The following is a 17,059-nucleotide window of genomic DNA, read 5'->3' as shown; positions in this document are numbered from 1 at the left end:
AAGGTTTTCTCTCCAGTGAGATTTCTTTTATGTTTTTGAAGATCACTGGGATACCTAAATGCTTCATTACATTTTTTATTTATATGGCTTCTCTCCACTGTGATTCATATGTTGGAAAACTTTGATAATATCTGAAGCCTTTTCCACATTCTTTACGTTCTAAGGTTTTCTCTCCAGTATAAATTATTTTATGTGTTTTTAAGTAACTGTTCTCTGTAGGTTTTACCACATTGTTTACATTCATAGGGTTTCTCTCCAGTGTGAGTTCTTTCATGTGATTGGAAACCTAGATGAGAACTGAAAGTTATACCACACTGCTTACATTCATACGGTTTCTCGCCTGAAACTTTTGGTTTATTGGTAAGTCTCTATCAGGAGTCAGTTAATCATGTACGCGTGATTCTGATTAACGGGCTCTTCAGAAAGCTTCCGTCACCTTCCTTGAACTCCAAACTCTGTCTTTTCCCCTTGGCAAGATTGCTATGCTTTACTTGGGGTTCCCCTCCCTGCACCCAGGTCCAGAATATGCCTCCAGGCAGTAAGCCACACTGAACGGGCTCACCTCCCCTGTGTCCCTTCTCTCAAGGTCCAGTATTATGTTGCCTTTTGTCCATGTCTGAAAGCAGCTCTTTGATGTATTTCTCTTTATATTATACTAGAGGCCCGGTGCACACTTGGGGGTAGGGGGGGTCCCTCAGCCTGGCCTGCACCCTCTCACAGTCCAAGAGCCCTTGGGGCATGTTCGACTGTTGCTTAGGCCCATGGGAAGTGGACCTAAGCCATCAGTTGGACATTCTTAGCATTGCCGCGGAGGCTGGAGAGGTTCTGCCACTGTTGCTGGCCAGCCGTCAGCCCGCCTTGTGGCTGAATGGCGCTCCCCCTGTGGGAGCGCACTGACCACCAGGGGGCAGCTCTGGCCCCGCCCCCCATCGCCCCTGCGCAGCTACCAGTTGCCACCACCCCCATGATTGCCATCCCCTCCCTCTGCCTGCTGGCATTCACTTGGCTGGCCTGGCGCCACCCACTTGTAGGTCCCGCCCCCCACCGAGCGGTCATGTTTTCCTTTGGATCCTTCAGCATATTGAGCATATTTATAATAGCTGTTTATAAAAAAAAAATCTTTGTCCACTGATTCCATCATCTGCCATTCCTATTACTGACTAATTTTTCTCCTAGTTTTGGGTTGCATTTTTGCCTGCTTTTTGGCATGTCAATTTTTGATTGGATGCCAAATATTTGTGTTTTTGAGCATTTGGATTTTGTCTTCTTTCAAAGAGTATTAATGTGTGTTTTGGCTGACAAAGTTATTTCCTATATAGGGTATATCTAAAATAGTCTTTACTTTAGGACTTATTAACCTTAATACCAGGTGTGCCCCTCTGGGGTCTCTTTACTGTTTGCTCTGAGTATTCAGTCATGTTTCTCTACTCTGGCTGGAGAGAATACAAATGCCTTCAGGGCCAGAATTAGATATCACAGTGGAACATTCATATATATTCCACTGTGATGTCTAATTCTGGCCCTGAAGGCATTATATATACTAGAGGCCTGATGCATGAAATTTGGGCATGGGTTGGGTCCCTAGGTCTGGCCGACAATCAGGGCCGATCTGTGGGGCGACCGGCGGGGTGATCAGGGGGCCCCCGCTGGCACCCACCTTGGCTGGCCTGGGGTCTGTGGGCTGGGGGCAGCTCCTGCATTGAGCATCTGCCCCTTGGTGGTCAGTGCACGTCATAGCAACTGGTTGTTCCACTGGTTGTTTGGTCAATTTGCATATTAGGCTTTTATGATGTAGGATAGGATATATATATCTTTTGATGCTCACCACAACCCAGTAAAGTGGGTAGTATGACTTTAATTTTATAGATAAAGATAGCAAGGCCCAGGGAAGCTGATTTTGTGACTTGCTTATAGGTGGTAGGCTGGATCTTGGGCCCAGGTCTCTTTGACTCCATTATAACCATACCCTGTAAGCTCCATGAGAAAGAAGGAGCCGTATTTCCTCAAGTATGAGGTGCATATTTTACACATGTAACTCAAATCAAGAGGATATATCTTAAAATAGAAAATTATGGCCCTAGCCGGTTTGGCTCAGTGGATAGAGCATCAGCCTGCAAACTGAAAGGTCCCAGATTCGATTCTGGTCAAGGACACGCCCGGATTGTGGGCTCAATCCCCAGTGGGGGGGGCTTGCAGGAGGCAGCCAATCAATGATTCTCTCTCATCATTAATGTTTCTATCTCTCCCTCTTCCTTCCTCTCTGAAATCAATAAAAAATATATTTTAAAAAAGGGAAAATTATGGGGTCATTTTTCTTCCTTGAATTACTTGTGGTACATCTAAAAATCACTATGTCTTAGGAACAAGGAAATATATCTCCAGTGCCAAATATAGTCTTGATAACATAATATGTGCACAATAGATATTTGTATGCTAGGTTATAAAATATGGTGATTTTATACTGCAAAGTATGCTTCTAAAAATTTTATGTCTCTGCTTGTCTCTTCAGGTATTTTATGCATGGTGTGTGTCGGGAAGGAAACCAATGCCTGTTCTCACATGACTTGGCAAACAGCAAGCCATCCACCATCTGCAAGTACTATCAGAAGGGCTACTGTGCCTATGGAACTCGTTGCAGGCAAGAACCCCGCCACTGCCCCAATTGTTATACTGAGTTAAATATTATCTGGGATTCAGATCCTTCATTTGGAACATGGATCTTGAGGGGAAATTTTAAATTTAAAAGTAATATGACAACATTACAAAAAGTATGGCAAGTAGTTTTGAAACCTCAATTTCAGTACCCCAAAATTAATTTTTTCAGAATCACTTTTCAGGCCTTATTTTTATAAGTCTCTAGTTACAAAATTGCACTGATGGTATATATAAAATTTTATATCTTGCTTTTCCCCCCTACTTAACATGTCATAAGCATTTTTCTGTGCTGCTATTTTATAATGTTACATAATGTTAACAGACCATTTTATTAACTGTGACTCCATTAGAAATTTAAATGGCTTCCAGTTTTTTGCTATGAACAATTACGTGCATAGAGTTTTCTTTTTACCACTGACATATGTAGGCAACTTTGTAACTTTTAAACGAGGAAATACTCCAAAAACCTGTTCCTGTCCTTTCCTAATGAAGAGCTGCTCTGTTTTTTCCCGGGTTGCAAAGCTTCCTTGAGTCCTTCTTCTGGCTGCCTATGTGATAATGGAAGTTGGCCCACCTTACCCTACCCCTGCCAGTGGTGCCCCAGAGAGACCGTCAGGAAGGCTGGTCTCCAGCTGTTACACTGGCCATTATTAACATTGTGGGGACTCCTGCCCAAAAGAACACTGGATTGGAAATTTCAGTTCAACATCTGTCTGGAATTTTCAGGGTTTCTTTTTGTGGTCTGAGGCAATATGTCTGCCCCACTCATGTCCTACAAAGACACAAGTGAACTTTCTACTCACTCTGAACTGCCAGGCAGTTTTTTAAATTGATAATCCTTTTATCAGTTAAAATATGGGGAGAGATTGTTTCATTCTCCACCTCTGCAAATGGAGCAGAAGGAAGGACATTCTACGTCTGGGCAGTGTGGGAGACATGTGCTTGTAGTGTGTCCGTAATGCATCTGCTGTGTGTTTTGTTTAGATATGATCACACAAGGCCCTCTGCTGCAGCTGGTGGTGCTGTGGGCTCCATGCCCCACAGTGTGCCCTCCCCGGGCTTCCACAGTCCTCACCCTCCTTCCGACCTCACTGCACCTATTGTGAAAACTAACTTACATGAGCCTGGGAAACGTGAGAAAAGAACATTGGTACTTAGAGACCGAAGTGAGTGAGCAGAATCCTTTTGTTGTCTCTTTTTGAAAAGCAGTCTCGTCTTGTTTTTCATATTCCTTTCTGGTCTTCTTTTGACAAGAGGGTTGCTAACCTAATACCCCTCCAACCTGTCTGAATGCAGTCACCAGATCTGTCCTGAGAACGGGCTTCATTTGGCTGCAGAATATTCAGATGGTGCATTTGGCCTTGTGCCCAAGGCTGGGCTGGGCCCTAAGTTTGGCAAAATATAAACAGTGACTTTTTTGTCAGGTTGTAACTACCGTCTGCATAGGGTTGTTGCCCAGTTCTTAGGAGCACCAAACTGTTCATTTCAAAGCTACATGTTTTGATAAAGAGCATGTATCACTATTTTACCTCTAGGTCAGTACATAGTCTTAGTTTTTATGCTGAGCCAGTGTTTGCCATTTTAGGTTGCACTTTTAGTAATAAGAATAGTATGTTGGGGTTTGGGGAGTGGTCTGTACCCTGGAACAGGATTTGGGCAGGAAGAAAGCTAAAAATCATAAAAGTTGTTTTTGTTGGCTGGTCCTCATCTGGTGAAGGGATTTCTAGATCTCGGAATTGTGTGATTTTAAGATAGGCAGATTCCATCCTAAGCAAACAAATAAGTGATCCAGTTCAATATGTCCCCTCTAAAAAGGCAAGAGTGTGTGTAATGGGAAGGGAAGGGCTCCAGGTGTGAGAGGGGGAGGCCATAGGACAAATTTCACATTGACCCCAGGACCCTAAGACTCACTCCAGGTTTTCATTACTTCTAATTCACTTTAAAATGATACATAACTTGACTGGTATAAAGGAAAACACTGTATTCTATTGACCACATTCTAAATTCCTTTTGACACACACACACACACACACACACACACACACACACATTGATACATATATTTTCATATTAACTGGTCCAAATGTTGACATTTCTATACTTGCTATTTTTAAATAGCAACTTTAGTGTTCTTTTGTATAAATACATCATGGTCTGTTTCCCTGTGTTGCTAACTATGCTTTTAAGTTACTGTCACTATGAACATTTTATGCTGTTCCTTTTATTTTTTCCCTCTTGGCCTGTTTTTTCCTATATGTTCCAAGAGTGAAATTCCCAAGGTCAGAGTTGTTTAATCTGTTAGGTTTTGACTAGCTGCTTACCAGAATGGCTGGGCCAGTTTTCATTTATATGTGTGCTGTGTGTTTTGTATTAAGATCTCTCTGGCATGGATGAAGAAAAGGCTTGCCCAAGTGTGGTGAGTAATCCAGGAGGCAGTGATGCCCAGAGTAGCCCAGAGATGAAGCCGAATTCCTACCTTGATGCAATAAGGAGTGGCCTTGATTACTTAGAAGCCAGCAGCTCCTACAGCAGCGAGGAGCAGCTATGCCCCTATGCAGCCGCCGGGGAGTGCCGCTTTGGGGATGCTTGTGTCTACCTGCATGGGGAAATGTGTGAAATCTGTAGGCTGCAAGTCCTGCATCCCTTCGACCCAGAGCAAAGGAAAGCTCATGAGAAGGTAAAGTTACAAGACTGTATGAACTCATTTTAAGAAATTTGAAATGCACTATGTGACAAAATTGTTGGTATTTCTGTAAGCATCTGACTGCCAATAATACCTGTATTTTGTATCTGGCATGTTTACACCCTATTTTCAAGTCCTTTTTCTATTGTCAGTTGACAATTCTTGATTATTTAGAATAAAGGGAAAAGGAGAAACCTCAGAAGCATAAAGCTATATGCAAAGTTCAGAAAAATAAATCTATCCCAGGGGCCTCTTGATTATTTAGAATAAAGGGAAAAGGAGAAACCTCAGAAGCATAAAGCTATGCAAAGTTCAGAAAAATAAATCTATCCTCAGGAGCCTAGTGTGTGTCTGTCACACACATAACACATACACACCCTTCCTCCCTAGGTTTACATAGCATTGTGGCTACAATCTAGCCAGGCTGAATTCTGAAAAATTTGAGGAGCCCAAATCATAGAATTTGAGGAGCCAAGTGTTGGAAGGGTCATTAGGTGCCAGTGTAGGAGGCACTGCCTCACAGTGGGCCCTGTGCTTGGTTCAGGGCTCTGAAGATGGGTGAGAGAAAAGGGGAGGAGCCCACAGCTGTGGTGTAGAACCCCTGAGTAGGAGCTCCCTGTATGTGGAGGTTGTGTCTGCCACTCTCCATTGTCTTCCCAGAGGTGTTCAAATGAGTGCAGAATTAGAGCTTCACCCAGGTGTGCTGAGGTCTTTGTGCTGTGCACATTGATTTATCTCACATCTGTGTCCACTGTGAGCACCGAAGGGCAGACCCTCGGTCTTTGTACTCTTTTCAGACTGTAATGCCTGATACACAGTACTGTAAGTCACCTGCTTACTGAATAAATGAATTCATTACCTCTGACTCTGTACTGCCAGCCTGATACTTCAAGTTAAGGATTATTTAGCGTTTCTGGTATTGGTGTGGGGAAGGCTGGTTCAGAGGAGCAAGGAGACCAGGGTCCCGGTTCTTGTGAACTCTGTGGTCCCACACTGGTGCTCTAACCTTTGGGACATCCATGGCCTCAGCTCTAAATTGGAAGTGACCATATCATGCTAGGAAAGCAAGGGGCTGGGCCAGTGATGGCTTGAAGTCCTTTTTGTGTTCTGAGAGTGCTGTATCCTGAATCCAGGGATTGCTGTACCCTGCATAAAACAGCCAGTCTGTGTTCCTTCCTGGTCTCAATTGTGGCGGTGTGGCTGGCAGCTGCCCCCTGGCTCTCCCCGCTACTCAGCAGCCCAGAACCTAAGGTTTCCCTCCTCTCTCTGTACTTCAGATCTGCATGTCAACATTTGAACACGAGATGGAAAAGGCCTTCGCCTTCCAGGCAAGTCAGGACAAAATGTGCAGTATCTGCATGGAAGTGATCCTCGAGAAGGCGTCTGCCTCTGAGAGGAGATTTGGGATTCTCTCCAACTGCAATCACACGTACTGCTTGTCCTGCATCCGACAGTGGAGGTGTGCCAAGCAGTTCGAGAACCCAATCATTAAGTAAGTACAGTAATGAGTCTCAGCTGTAGAAATGGGGGGGGGGGGGGGGGTTTGATCTGGAATCTTCTTCCATCCACTCTTAAGCCCTCCTGTATCTTCCAAAGGCGTTTCAATGCAGAGGATAAATTGTGAGTGCTGGCCCCGGGTGTGTGAACTTGGGCACATCACTACCCTTCCTGAGCCCACGTGCCTTTTCCTTTGATATGTGGTAACAATTCCCACCAAGCTTCAGGGCATTGGAGGGACACGCAGCAGGGATCATCTGTGTGAGGTTAATGGCAATGCCTGTTTGAGCTCAGCACTAACAGTTACAGGGGGCTGCCCTTAGGCCAATTGCCTTTTTTTTTTTCCAATTGCCTTTTTTAAGCTTCATTTTTTCCATCTGTAGAATAGGGTTATTTGATGATTAAATGGAATAATGCATGTAAAACATGTCTGACAAACGTGATGTGCTCCATGAAGCCAGTATTGAGCTATAATACTATACTAATAAAAGACAAACATGCAAGTTGACCGTACTTTCGCTACGCCTTAAGCCACGCCACCAGCCAATCAGAGCGACTATATGCAAATTAACCCAACCAAGATGGCGGCCGGCAGCCACAGAGCTGGAGTGAGCAGGAGGCTTGCTTGCTCTAGTGATAGAGAAAGCCAAGGTTCCCCGCCTACCGCAGCCCGGCTCTGAGCTTCACTGAAAGCAACAAAGTTTCAATTATAGAAGGTAAACAAACCCCAGATACCTGCTTTCAGCCAGCCGTGGCCACGGAGCTGGAGCGAGCAGGAGTGGGTTGCCCCTGGCGATGGAGGAAGCCAAGCTTTCGCAGGCCTCCGCTAAAGGCAACAAAGTTGCAATTATAGAAGGTAAATAAATCCCAGAATAAAAAAAATAAAAGAAAAAAAGGAGAGGCTGGGAGCTTACGTCGCCAGGGTGCTTGGCCAGCCTGAAAATGGCCCTCAGCCCCTTACCCAGACTGGCCATGCACCCCAGTGGGGACCCCCCCACCCTAATCGGGGGGTGGCCAGCCTGAAAACAGCCATCAGCCCCTCACCCAGGCTGGCCAAACCTCCATGGGGTGAGGGTCCCCACTGGGGTGGACATCCTCCGAGGGGTCCCACACTGCAAGAGGGCATATGCCGGGCTGAGGGACCCCCTGAGTACACAAATTTTTGTGCACCGGGCCTCTAGTTGACATATAACAACACAGGATTCTTACATTCTACAGTGGGACAAGGTGCGGGGGAGAGCTAACTCATTGAGAAGTCACTGCATGCTGTGGACTGTTTTAAAAATTCTTCACACACTAACTTATACTTCTCTCAGAGACCCTACAATATTCCTCATTTTACAGATGAGCAAACAGGTATGAGCTCAAATAACTTGCCTAAATTTACACACATTTGTGTGGTAAAATAATAGCTTTATTGAGACAAAGTATACAACTTAGTGTTTATAGTATATTCACAGAGTTTGTACAACCATTAATTACTACAATCTAGTTTTAGAATATTTTACTATCTCAAAAAGAAACCTCTATTTGTAGTCATTGCCCATCCCCTCCCTACTCCCAGGCCCTGGCAACCACTACTTTACTTTCTGTCTTGTGGAACTACCCTAGACATTTCAAATAAATGGAGTCTTCTACTATTTAGCCTTTTTGTATCTGGCTAACTCTTACACTTAGCATGGTGTTTTTAGAGTTTAACCATGTTATAGCATGTATCAGTGCTTCATTCCTTTTTATGGCCAAATATCTCTTTGTATGGATATCCACATTTTGTTTATCTATTCATCAGTTGATGGGCATTGGGTTGTTTCCATCTTCTTGTTATTGTGAGTGGTGCTGCTATGAATATTTGTATACAAGTTTTTTTATGGATACATGTTTTCATTTTTCTTGGGTAGATACCTAGAAGTAAAGTAGTTGGGTAATATGGTAACTATATTTAACATTTTTCTTGGGTAGATACCTAGTAGAGTAGTTGGGTCATATGGTAACTATATTTAATATTTTCAGAACTGCCAGACTATTTTCCAAAGTGGCTGACCCATTTTACATTCTACCAGCAATGTATGAGAATTCCAGTTTCTCCACATACTCATTAATACTTGTTATTGTCTTTATTTCTGATTTTAGCTATTCTAGTAGGTGTGAAGTAATTTTATTGTGGCTTTTACATTTCCCTGATAACTAAGGATATTGTGCATCTTTTTCTCTGCTTTCTCAGCATTTCTCCAAAATGCTTACTCAAATCCTTTGCCCACTTTAAAATTGGTCTTTTCATTGTTGAGAAAAACATGTTTTTAATAGTAAATATGTTGGTTAGGAAACATCTGGAATGGTCATGCATTTGAGCAAGAGGTTAGAGTGTAGTGTACACAGGATTTGTAACCTAATCTGTTCCATACTAAACTGATTCTTATTTCAGATCTTGTCCAGAATGCCGGGTGATATCAGAGTTTGTCATTCCAAGTGTGTATTGGGTAGAAGATCAGAATAAGAAGAACGAATTGATTGAAGCTTTCAAACAAGGAATGGGGTAAGTGCTTTGGGTTTGGGCATGATCCTGATGTCTGCCTTGGTTCTTGTTTTGGTCTTTGCCATCGCCTGCAGAGCCTCCCCTTCCCCCCGAGAATGTGGTCTTGGGAGCCTGCGGCCACTCAGAATCTCTTCCTTCTCTCAGGCATCATGCTAGGCTTTGCAGATGCAGAGATGAGCAAAGCCATGATTCAGTGGACTTGTTTTTAAGCTGAGGTTGACTTTTTATTTGTGATTATATCACCGGAGCATATTTTTTTCCATTGATTTTTTTTTAATAGAGTTGAAGGGAGGGAGTAAAGTGGGGGTGGGTGAAACATTGATGTGAGAGAGACACATTGATTGGCTGCCTCCCACACGCATGCAACTGGGACTGGGAAACAAACCTGCAACCCAGGTATAGGCCCTTGACCAGAAATCGAACCCACAATCCTTCAGTCCGCAGGCTGATGCTCTGACCACTAAGCCATGCCTGCCAGGGCCAATGGCTCTTCTAACAGGTGTGAGGTGATATCTTATTGTGATTTTGATTTGTATTTTGCTGATTAGCAATGTGCAAGCATCTTTTCATGGACCTGTTGGCCATTTGTACGTCTTCTTTGGGGAAATGTCTATTTAGCTCCTCTGCCCATTTTTATTTTTTCCCCCAAGTTAATATGACTTTAGTTGCAGTTTCAAAAAAGAAGTACATAGTTACATGTTGACTCCAAAATCTTTATTTCACTCATGATATCCTCATGAAGTCAGATATAACTATGTTTATTAGATATTTATTTTCACTTGTATGTTCTGATCTAACTTCATTAATAAATGAAATGGCTTCATAAAAAAATAAAGTACATAGGACATTGCTTTTCTCTCCCCAAGAGTGAAGCACTTACAAAAATCTATCTTTCTTTAAAAAGTCATAATTAGCCCTAGCCGGTTTGGCTCAGTGGATAGAGCGTCAGCCTGTGGACTGAAGGGTCCCAGGTTCGATTTCGGTCAAGGGCATGTACCTTGGTTGCGGGCACATTCCCAGTAGGAGGTGTGCAGGAGGCAGCTGATCGATGTTTCTCTCTGCCCCTCTCCCTTCCTCTCTGTAAAAAATCAATAAAATATATATATTTTTTAAAAAGTCATAATTAGACTAGTACTTTAAGTCGTAACAAGAATGTTTTGTCTTTATTGTTGAAAGTATTACAGCCTGGCCGGTATGGCTCAGTGGTTGAGCATCTGCCTATGAACCAGGAGGTCATAGTTCGATTCCTGGTCAGAGTCCATGCCTGGGTTGCGGGCTCAATCCCCAGTGTGGGGCATGAAGGAGGCAGCCAATCAATGGTTCTCTCTCATCATTGATGTTCCTATCTCTCTCTTTTTAAAACAAACAATACTTTTTTTTTTATTTATTGTTTAATTTTAGAAAGGGAGAGAACCACAGATTGGCTGGTCCTCATTGGTCCCCTCCATCCCGCTCCTATACACCTCCCTCCACCCTCAGGCCTTCACCACACTGTATTGTCTGTATCCATGGGTTATGCATATATGCATGTAAGTTCTTTGGTTCATCCCTTCCCCTCTTTATGCCCATTTTTAAATGGATTGTTCTTGTTGCTGCTGAGTTATATTTGTTCTTTATATATTCTGGATATAACCCTTAGCAGATATGATTTATAAATATTTTGTCCCATTCAGTAGATTGCCTTTTCATTTTGTTGGTTTCCTTTGCTGTGCAGAAGCTTTTAGTTTGAGGTAACCCCACTTGTTTATTTTTTGCTTTTGTTGCCTTTGCTTTTGGTATCAAATCCAAAAAGATTACTGGCAAGACCAGTGTTCAGGAGCTTATTGCCCCCTGTAGTTTCTAAGTCAGTGGTAATTCAGATCATATTATTTCTCTAGGATTTCTTTCAATGTTTCCCCTGGTTTCAGCAGTTATATATTTTATGTAGGAGTCGTTTTCTTCATGTTATGCTGCTAGTTGTTCTCTGAATCTATAAGTTTTTGTCATTCACCAAATTTAGAAAAGTTTGGCTACTAAATATTTTCTCTACCTTATTTTTTTGTTTCTGGTTTCTTCCAGTTATCTTTTGTTTCTTCAGGCCAGAAGGACTGGATTTTTCCATGGCAGTTTTAGCCACCCTTCATAGACACACCCAATTGTGGCCTGCTCTTGGCTAAAAGCTATTTTTTCTATAAAGATAACTCACCTCTTTGCCCTTCTTCTTGGTGTCTAATCTCTTAGAGAATCCTCCTGCTGCTGTTCATCCTCCAGTACTTTCAGGGTTTTTAAAAATGTTTGTTTCTAGATATCTGCAAGAGGGCCAGGTCTAGAAGCTTACTAAAAGCAAAACTATGTTACCTATAGTTTCCTTTTTTTTTTTTTTTTAATGTTTTTATTGATTTCAGAGCGGAAGAGAGAGGGAGATAGAAACATCAATGAGAGAGAATCATGGATCGGCTACCTCCTGCCCGCCTCCTAGTGGGGATCGAGCCTGGGACCCAGGCATGTGCCCGTGACTAGAATCGAACCCAGGATCCTTCGGGGTCAGCAGGTCTGTCCACTGAGCCTAACGGGCCAGGGCTAAAGGTTCCTTTTTAAGTTGTACATTAATTACTAAAGGCTTGGTTTTTTCCTCATGTGATGTTATCATGTGTCCACCAGAGGGCAGGAGTGGCAAGGCAGAGGGTAGGAAGGAGGTCTGCTGGAATTGTTCAGAAATTCTCATTATTGTTGTTTGGATCTTTCCTGGCCTCAGTTTCCATTGATATCGGTGTTTTTATGCATTCCACAAACACTGAGTACCCACTACATACCAGGCACCTTCAAGGTAACACCAGTGGGGGCTATGGAATAGGTTAGTAAATATAATGTCATGGAAAATTGCAAAAGGGCAACTATGATACAGGTTTTCTGGTGATAAATTCTTCATGAGAGGCCCAAGCCATATGTCACAAGAGGATGCACCTGGAGAGGAGTGTCAGAGAAACCTGAAGTATGAATAGCCTCTCCGTGTGTGTTAGAAGGTTGGGGGTGGGTGCACAGAATGACATGGGTGCAGGATGGGGAGCAGTGGAAGTGATCACTGAGGTTGAAAGAGGTATGTAGAAGGATTTGGGAGGACCTACTACCACAGGGTTAATAGGGGACAGACTAGACTAGAGTCAAGTCTAAGGGGGGAAAAACAGGTGACCTACTATTTGGAGATGCTCCTCTGTGGTAGAGGTTGGAACCTGGTGGGAGGGGAGGCCAGTTAAGAAATGACTGACTGACAGGAAGGTACCAGAGGATGGCACCCCTAAGGGTTTCAACAGTGGGAACTGAAAGGACAGGTATATTGGGGAGTTGCTCTCTAAGCAGAAGTAATAGTTGAATATGAGTGCTGAGAACAAAGGGAGTGAGAGTGATCTGGAGGCTTTTGTCCTTGGTGACCAGAAAAGGCTGGAGAAAGAAAAGCAGTTATTTTGCGAATAGGAACTAGAGAATAGTTTTGAATTAGATGAGTTTATTAAAGCCTGTGTCCAACTAACTCTGGTAAGAACACACTGCTTGAGCAGTCATTTCAAGATCTCAGAACCTCAGGGGCAGGGGACCAAGGAAGGTGTCTGGTTCATCACACACCTCTGCTTGAATCGACTCCCCTGCCGCCTATCCTGGGATCAGGCCTGGTGGGAGTAGCGCCCAGGCAAGCAAGGTAGTTCCCTCCCCTCTGTGAAGAGGTGTTAGGGTCTAAGGGCCCTTCACCACTGGTCTTTCACTGAGAAACACGAGTCAGGGAGTCCCCCTTGTCATCTGCCACCATTACATACCCTGGCTGCCCCCTGGCAGCAGCCCACACTTTCTGCGGTGATTTGGCTTTATTCTGCAACTTCTCTTCCTCAGCACCCCCAGATAGCCCTCTGGGTTATTGGGCTCTCTTCCTCTTCTTTAACTTAGGATCATTGTGAGAATTTCATTTGAGCAACAAGAAATGGGAATTCTCTGATTGCTGTTTTCCTCAGGAGCAGGGGTTCTTAACACATTGCGGACCAGTCGTTTTATTGCTAGCTTTACCCAGTGGCCAGATAAGCTTCTATTGAACGAGTACAAAAAACGTTTCACATAAATGTTAAAGGCACGCTTTAAAATTAAATACCCATTGCATTTTGACGTTATTTATTACATGTTCTTACAAGCTAATATCTTTTGAAAGAATTCTCGTGATTGGCCACAAGGCTTAGAACAGAAAACACGAGCATTCCCATGATCCGTCTGCAATGTTTTAACATAGGGGTCTGTGGCAAAGATAGGAAAAAAATTAACTTTCGATACCTGTATTTTGTGCATTTTAAAGAACACTAGAGGGTGGGGACCAAGGAAAATTGTAATGAGACCTGTAACTTTAGGCAGCTGCTAAAATTCACACACACACACACACACACACAAAATCATTGCTGGCCCAGAGGACAGCAAAGTTCCCTGGGTGGATCTCCTGTTGGGGACTTAAACTCAGGCAGGTAGCCCAGCCTCAGCACCTTGGAGCCCATGACAGTTGGTCCAGAGGAATGAATAATAAAGTCTGTATTTCCTGTGGCCTTTTTGGAGCACTGCAAGCACAAAACAGTGGGGTACCCATGCAGGTTAAGTTCTGTATTGAGGGTGTGTGTCACAGTGGGAATACCAGTATTATCCAGCTTGGAAATCAGCATCCCAACCTCTCTGAACTTCAGCTTCCCTCCCTGTAACATGAGGTTGACCCAATCCTAGCATTGTAGGCCCTAGATTCTCTCACCATCTTGGAATTTTTTCTTCTGTTTTTCAGAAAAAAAGCGTGTAAGTACTTTGAGCAAGGCAAGGGGACCTGCCCATTTGGAAGCAAATGTCTTTACCGCCACGCTTACCCTGATGGGCGGCTAGCAGAGCCTGAGAAACCTCGGAAACAGCTCAGTTCTGAAGGCACCGTGAGGGTAAGGACTTTGCCATTTCTAGTCAGGCACACTTACTGTGGGCATTTCTAGATACTGCTCCTGAGTTTTTCTCTAATAGTTTGGGCAACCAGAAATAGACAAAAGAAAAATAAGCTACTCAGCCTCCATATTGTCATTTTTAGTAACCAGGCATATTTTCTGGCTATTTTTGCAGTTCTTCAATTCAGTGCGCCTCTGGGATTTCATCGAGAACCGAGAAAGCCAGCATGTCCCCAACACTGAAGATGTTGACATGACAGAGCTTGGGGACCTCTTCATGCACCTGTCTGGAGTGGAGTCATCAGAACCCTGAAGATAGATGGTTGCCCCTGCATCTTGGGCTCCGCCAGCAGAGCCTTTCCCAAGTAGGGTGTGCAGAGCTTCCTTTACTGCAGCCCCAGGTAGTGTGTTGCTTGGATTTGAGTGGGGTTGTATTTAACCTGGGCTCTCATCCATTCTCTATTATTACAGCCATGAGAAGAGTGAAGGATGTAAAGTTAACCTAACAAGTATATGGAATCACTACTTTTATAGCTGATATCTTAGTTACATCTCAAGCTCCTCGGGGGACCAGCTAAACAGCCAGACTGAGTTTTGATTGATTGCTTTTAAAACAAACTTGGCTCCTATCCTTCATGAGCTTTAGCTCCCTAGAAACTACATCAACTTGCAGTTGCCCCTAACGCAGATTTCTTTTTCTTACCAAAGGATTCTTCATCCCTAAAAATGATTCCTTATAGTGAATTTCCATAGTACTTTAGTGTGTGGTCAAAACCTGATCTATACAGGGCTTTTCCAGAAACAAAAAATGGGCACTGCACGCCTTAGTGCCCCAGATCAGAGCAGGCGTCTCACTGTTATATAGTCAGTAAGCAAAGTATAAACCTTCTTCCTTGTAATGGGGGCTCTTGAAGTAGCAGGAAGTACGAGGTGATAGATCAGGAGTACAGCCCCTCATTTCTGGTTAGTATTGTGGCCACAATTGGAGGAAACCTTGCACATGTGCCTCCAGGGAAACATGTCCTTAGCTCTCCCGTGGGCGTGGTACACACGTGCTTTTTTATGTACCGCCTGCCCAACCTGTCAGTCTTACCTGTAAAAAAACTGGTCCGGACCCATCAGTGGTCCTAAGCATGTCTTTTTATCATCAGTTGTGATTTTAAATTGAAGGAGCATAATCTTGTGAATCAGAACAAACTCACTCTAAGCCTGAATTTACCTATTTTTATAAACAGTTATAGATATCAAATATTTTGTAAAATGTATTAAAGTGTGGGTAGAAAAAAAAAGGTCTATTCTTACCTGAGTTTAGAGTGCTTTATGCATAATTTTTATAGTTAACTCTTTAGTGACAACACAGGCAAAGGCTGAATTAAATTCATTCCTAGCAGAGGCTCTGGGCCCATTTCGTGCTTCTTGAGTCCTGTTCCAGAAGGGATGAACAAATGGAGAGTTCAAGCTGTGAGCTTAACATTACTCTAAAAGGAAGAAACAGCCAGTAAGCCTACATTTAATTTATTTTATTAAAATAACATAATTGAGGAACCATCAGATAACTGTATTTTGTCAGGCGCAATAAAAACAAAATTAAAACCCAAATCATCAAGAAAACCTGTATTCCTGGCTTCCTTGCATACACATGACATGACTGTTGAGAGACAAGGCTGGCCAATGGCCCCACCCCATAGGGGCAGCTCCTGGAAGACAAAATTCAGCATGATGGAAGACTGCTCCCTGAGAGAGCGGAGACTTGGAAGGGGTAGGCCGGCACCTCTTCTGGAAAACCATCCCAATGCATTGGAGACCTCCATGAAAAAGGAAGGTCCCCAAACTCAAGTTCCATAGTACCAAAGCAGACTCCTTTAGGCGGCCATGGTCTTGACAGTCCTGGGCTGTTTGGTGCATTCATTATGTGCAAAACTACCTGTTTGGCGCCACACCACTCACCACTATCTCTGAAGAAAAGTCCTTCCTTTGATAAGCATTCCACATAGGAGCTGATACTCAAAATCCACGTGTCCCCCAAGATGGCTGGTTTGCCTACCTTCATTTTCCCTCCAAGTGCTTTTTCTTGCCCTAAAAGTACTTGTCTAGCCGATGGCCAGGGTCCCAGATCATATATTGCCATCAGCAGCCACTGGTGAATTTAGAGAAGGCTCAGCTCATGAGCATGGAGGATGCAGGTAGGGAGCAGGAGAAACCAGCATTGTAAATGGCTTCCTTCTCCCAGGACCAGAAAGGGTAGAAAAGAAGGCAACATGAAGTAAGGCCCTGTGAGTAGTCTAGAAGGTCCTTAGCAGCAGCTTCTCTGAAAACAAACTCTGCTCCCATAGAAAGGGAGCAGAAAGATGGTGCCTGCTGACTTCCCTTTCTCCCCTGGTGGCCTGAGTATAGGTGCAAAGTCAGCTAGAAGACAGGCAGTCTAGGGGACGTGGTCAGTGTGCAGGCATTGATATCCTCGGTGTGGGCTGCCCGATGCAGGGATGGCTCAGAAGCGCTCCTGTTGATTTTCGGTAGAGAGTGCTGGAGCAGCTCAATGGAAGACAGGATCTGAAACAGAGCCACAAAAATGGTGTGGGCCTTGGCGTTTCCACAGCAGCAGCTTTCAATTAGGAATCCAAAGACGCAAGCTGTTATCACCCCACCTATAACATCATGTGGAGAACACCAGCCCTTCCCTGTTTAACCAGTTAACTGCCATGATACTTTGAATTAAAAAAGGTCGACCAGCTTGCGTCTATAGACACTTACGGTGTACAAATGGCTTCA

The 17,059-nt window shown here is 43.7% G+C and overlaps 2 protein-coding genes across 3 annotated transcripts in view; one reads left to right on the top strand and one right to left on the bottom strand.

Annotated features, from left to right (window-relative positions):
* Nucleotides 1-288: 288 nt before the first annotated feature.
* On the top strand, nucleotides 289-15,889 carry MKRN2 (makorin ring finger protein 2). Of its 2 annotated transcripts, XM_005870037.2 has the most exons (8): nucleotides 289-360; nucleotides 2,510-2,638; nucleotides 3,640-3,821; nucleotides 5,031-5,332; nucleotides 6,616-6,830; nucleotides 9,258-9,368; nucleotides 14,146-14,290; nucleotides 14,466-15,889. In XM_005870037.2, the coding sequence occupies exons 2-8, from the start codon at nucleotides 2,517-2,519 to the stop codon at nucleotides 14,601-14,603; spliced, it is 1,215 nt and encodes a 404-aa protein (XP_005870099.1). In that variant the 5' UTR covers nucleotides 289-360; nucleotides 2,510-2,516; the 3' UTR covers nucleotides 14,604-15,889. The 2 variants fall into 2 exon arrangements, with proteins under 2 accessions (XP_005870099.1, XP_014398225.1); XM_014542739.1 differs by lacking the exon at nucleotides 289-360 and having other exon boundaries at nucleotides 2,482-2,638.
* The window catches only part of RAF1 (Raf-1 proto-oncogene, serine/threonine kinase), a 35,147-nt gene continuing 33,883 nt past the window's right edge, over nucleotides 15,796-17,059 (bottom strand). Inside the window, 1 exon segment of the mRNA XM_005870039.2 lies at nucleotides 15,796-16,840. Within this exon segment, the coding sequence (XP_005870101.1) occupies nucleotides 16,697-16,840 (144 nt within the window). The 3' untranslated portion in view covers nucleotides 15,796-16,696.

Source organism: Myotis brandtii, unplaced genomic scaffold (genome assembly GCF_000412655.1).
Source record: "Myotis brandtii unplaced genomic scaffold, ASM41265v1 scaffold312, whole genome shotgun sequence".
Classification (NCBI taxonomy): Eukaryota; Metazoa; Chordata; class Mammalia; order Chiroptera; family Vespertilionidae; genus Myotis; species Myotis brandtii.
Note: the sequence above shows the minus strand (reverse complement) of the source record. Positions and strands in the feature narration are given on the sequence as shown.

Excerpts from the sequence above, each read along its gene's own strand:
- MKRN2 (XM_005870037.2), top strand. The coding sequence starts at position 2,517 with ATGCATGGTGTGTGTCGGGAAGGAAACCAATGCCTGTTCTCACATGAC. Across the intron at positions 2,639-3,639 it reads GCCTATGGAACTCGTTGCAG|ATATGATCACACAAGGCCCT; the intron begins GCAAGAACCCCG and ends TGTTTTGTTTAG. Across the intron at positions 6,831-9,257 it reads TTCGAGAACCCAATCATTAA|ATCTTGTCCAGAATGCCGGG; the intron begins GTAAGTACAGTA and ends TTCTTATTTCAG.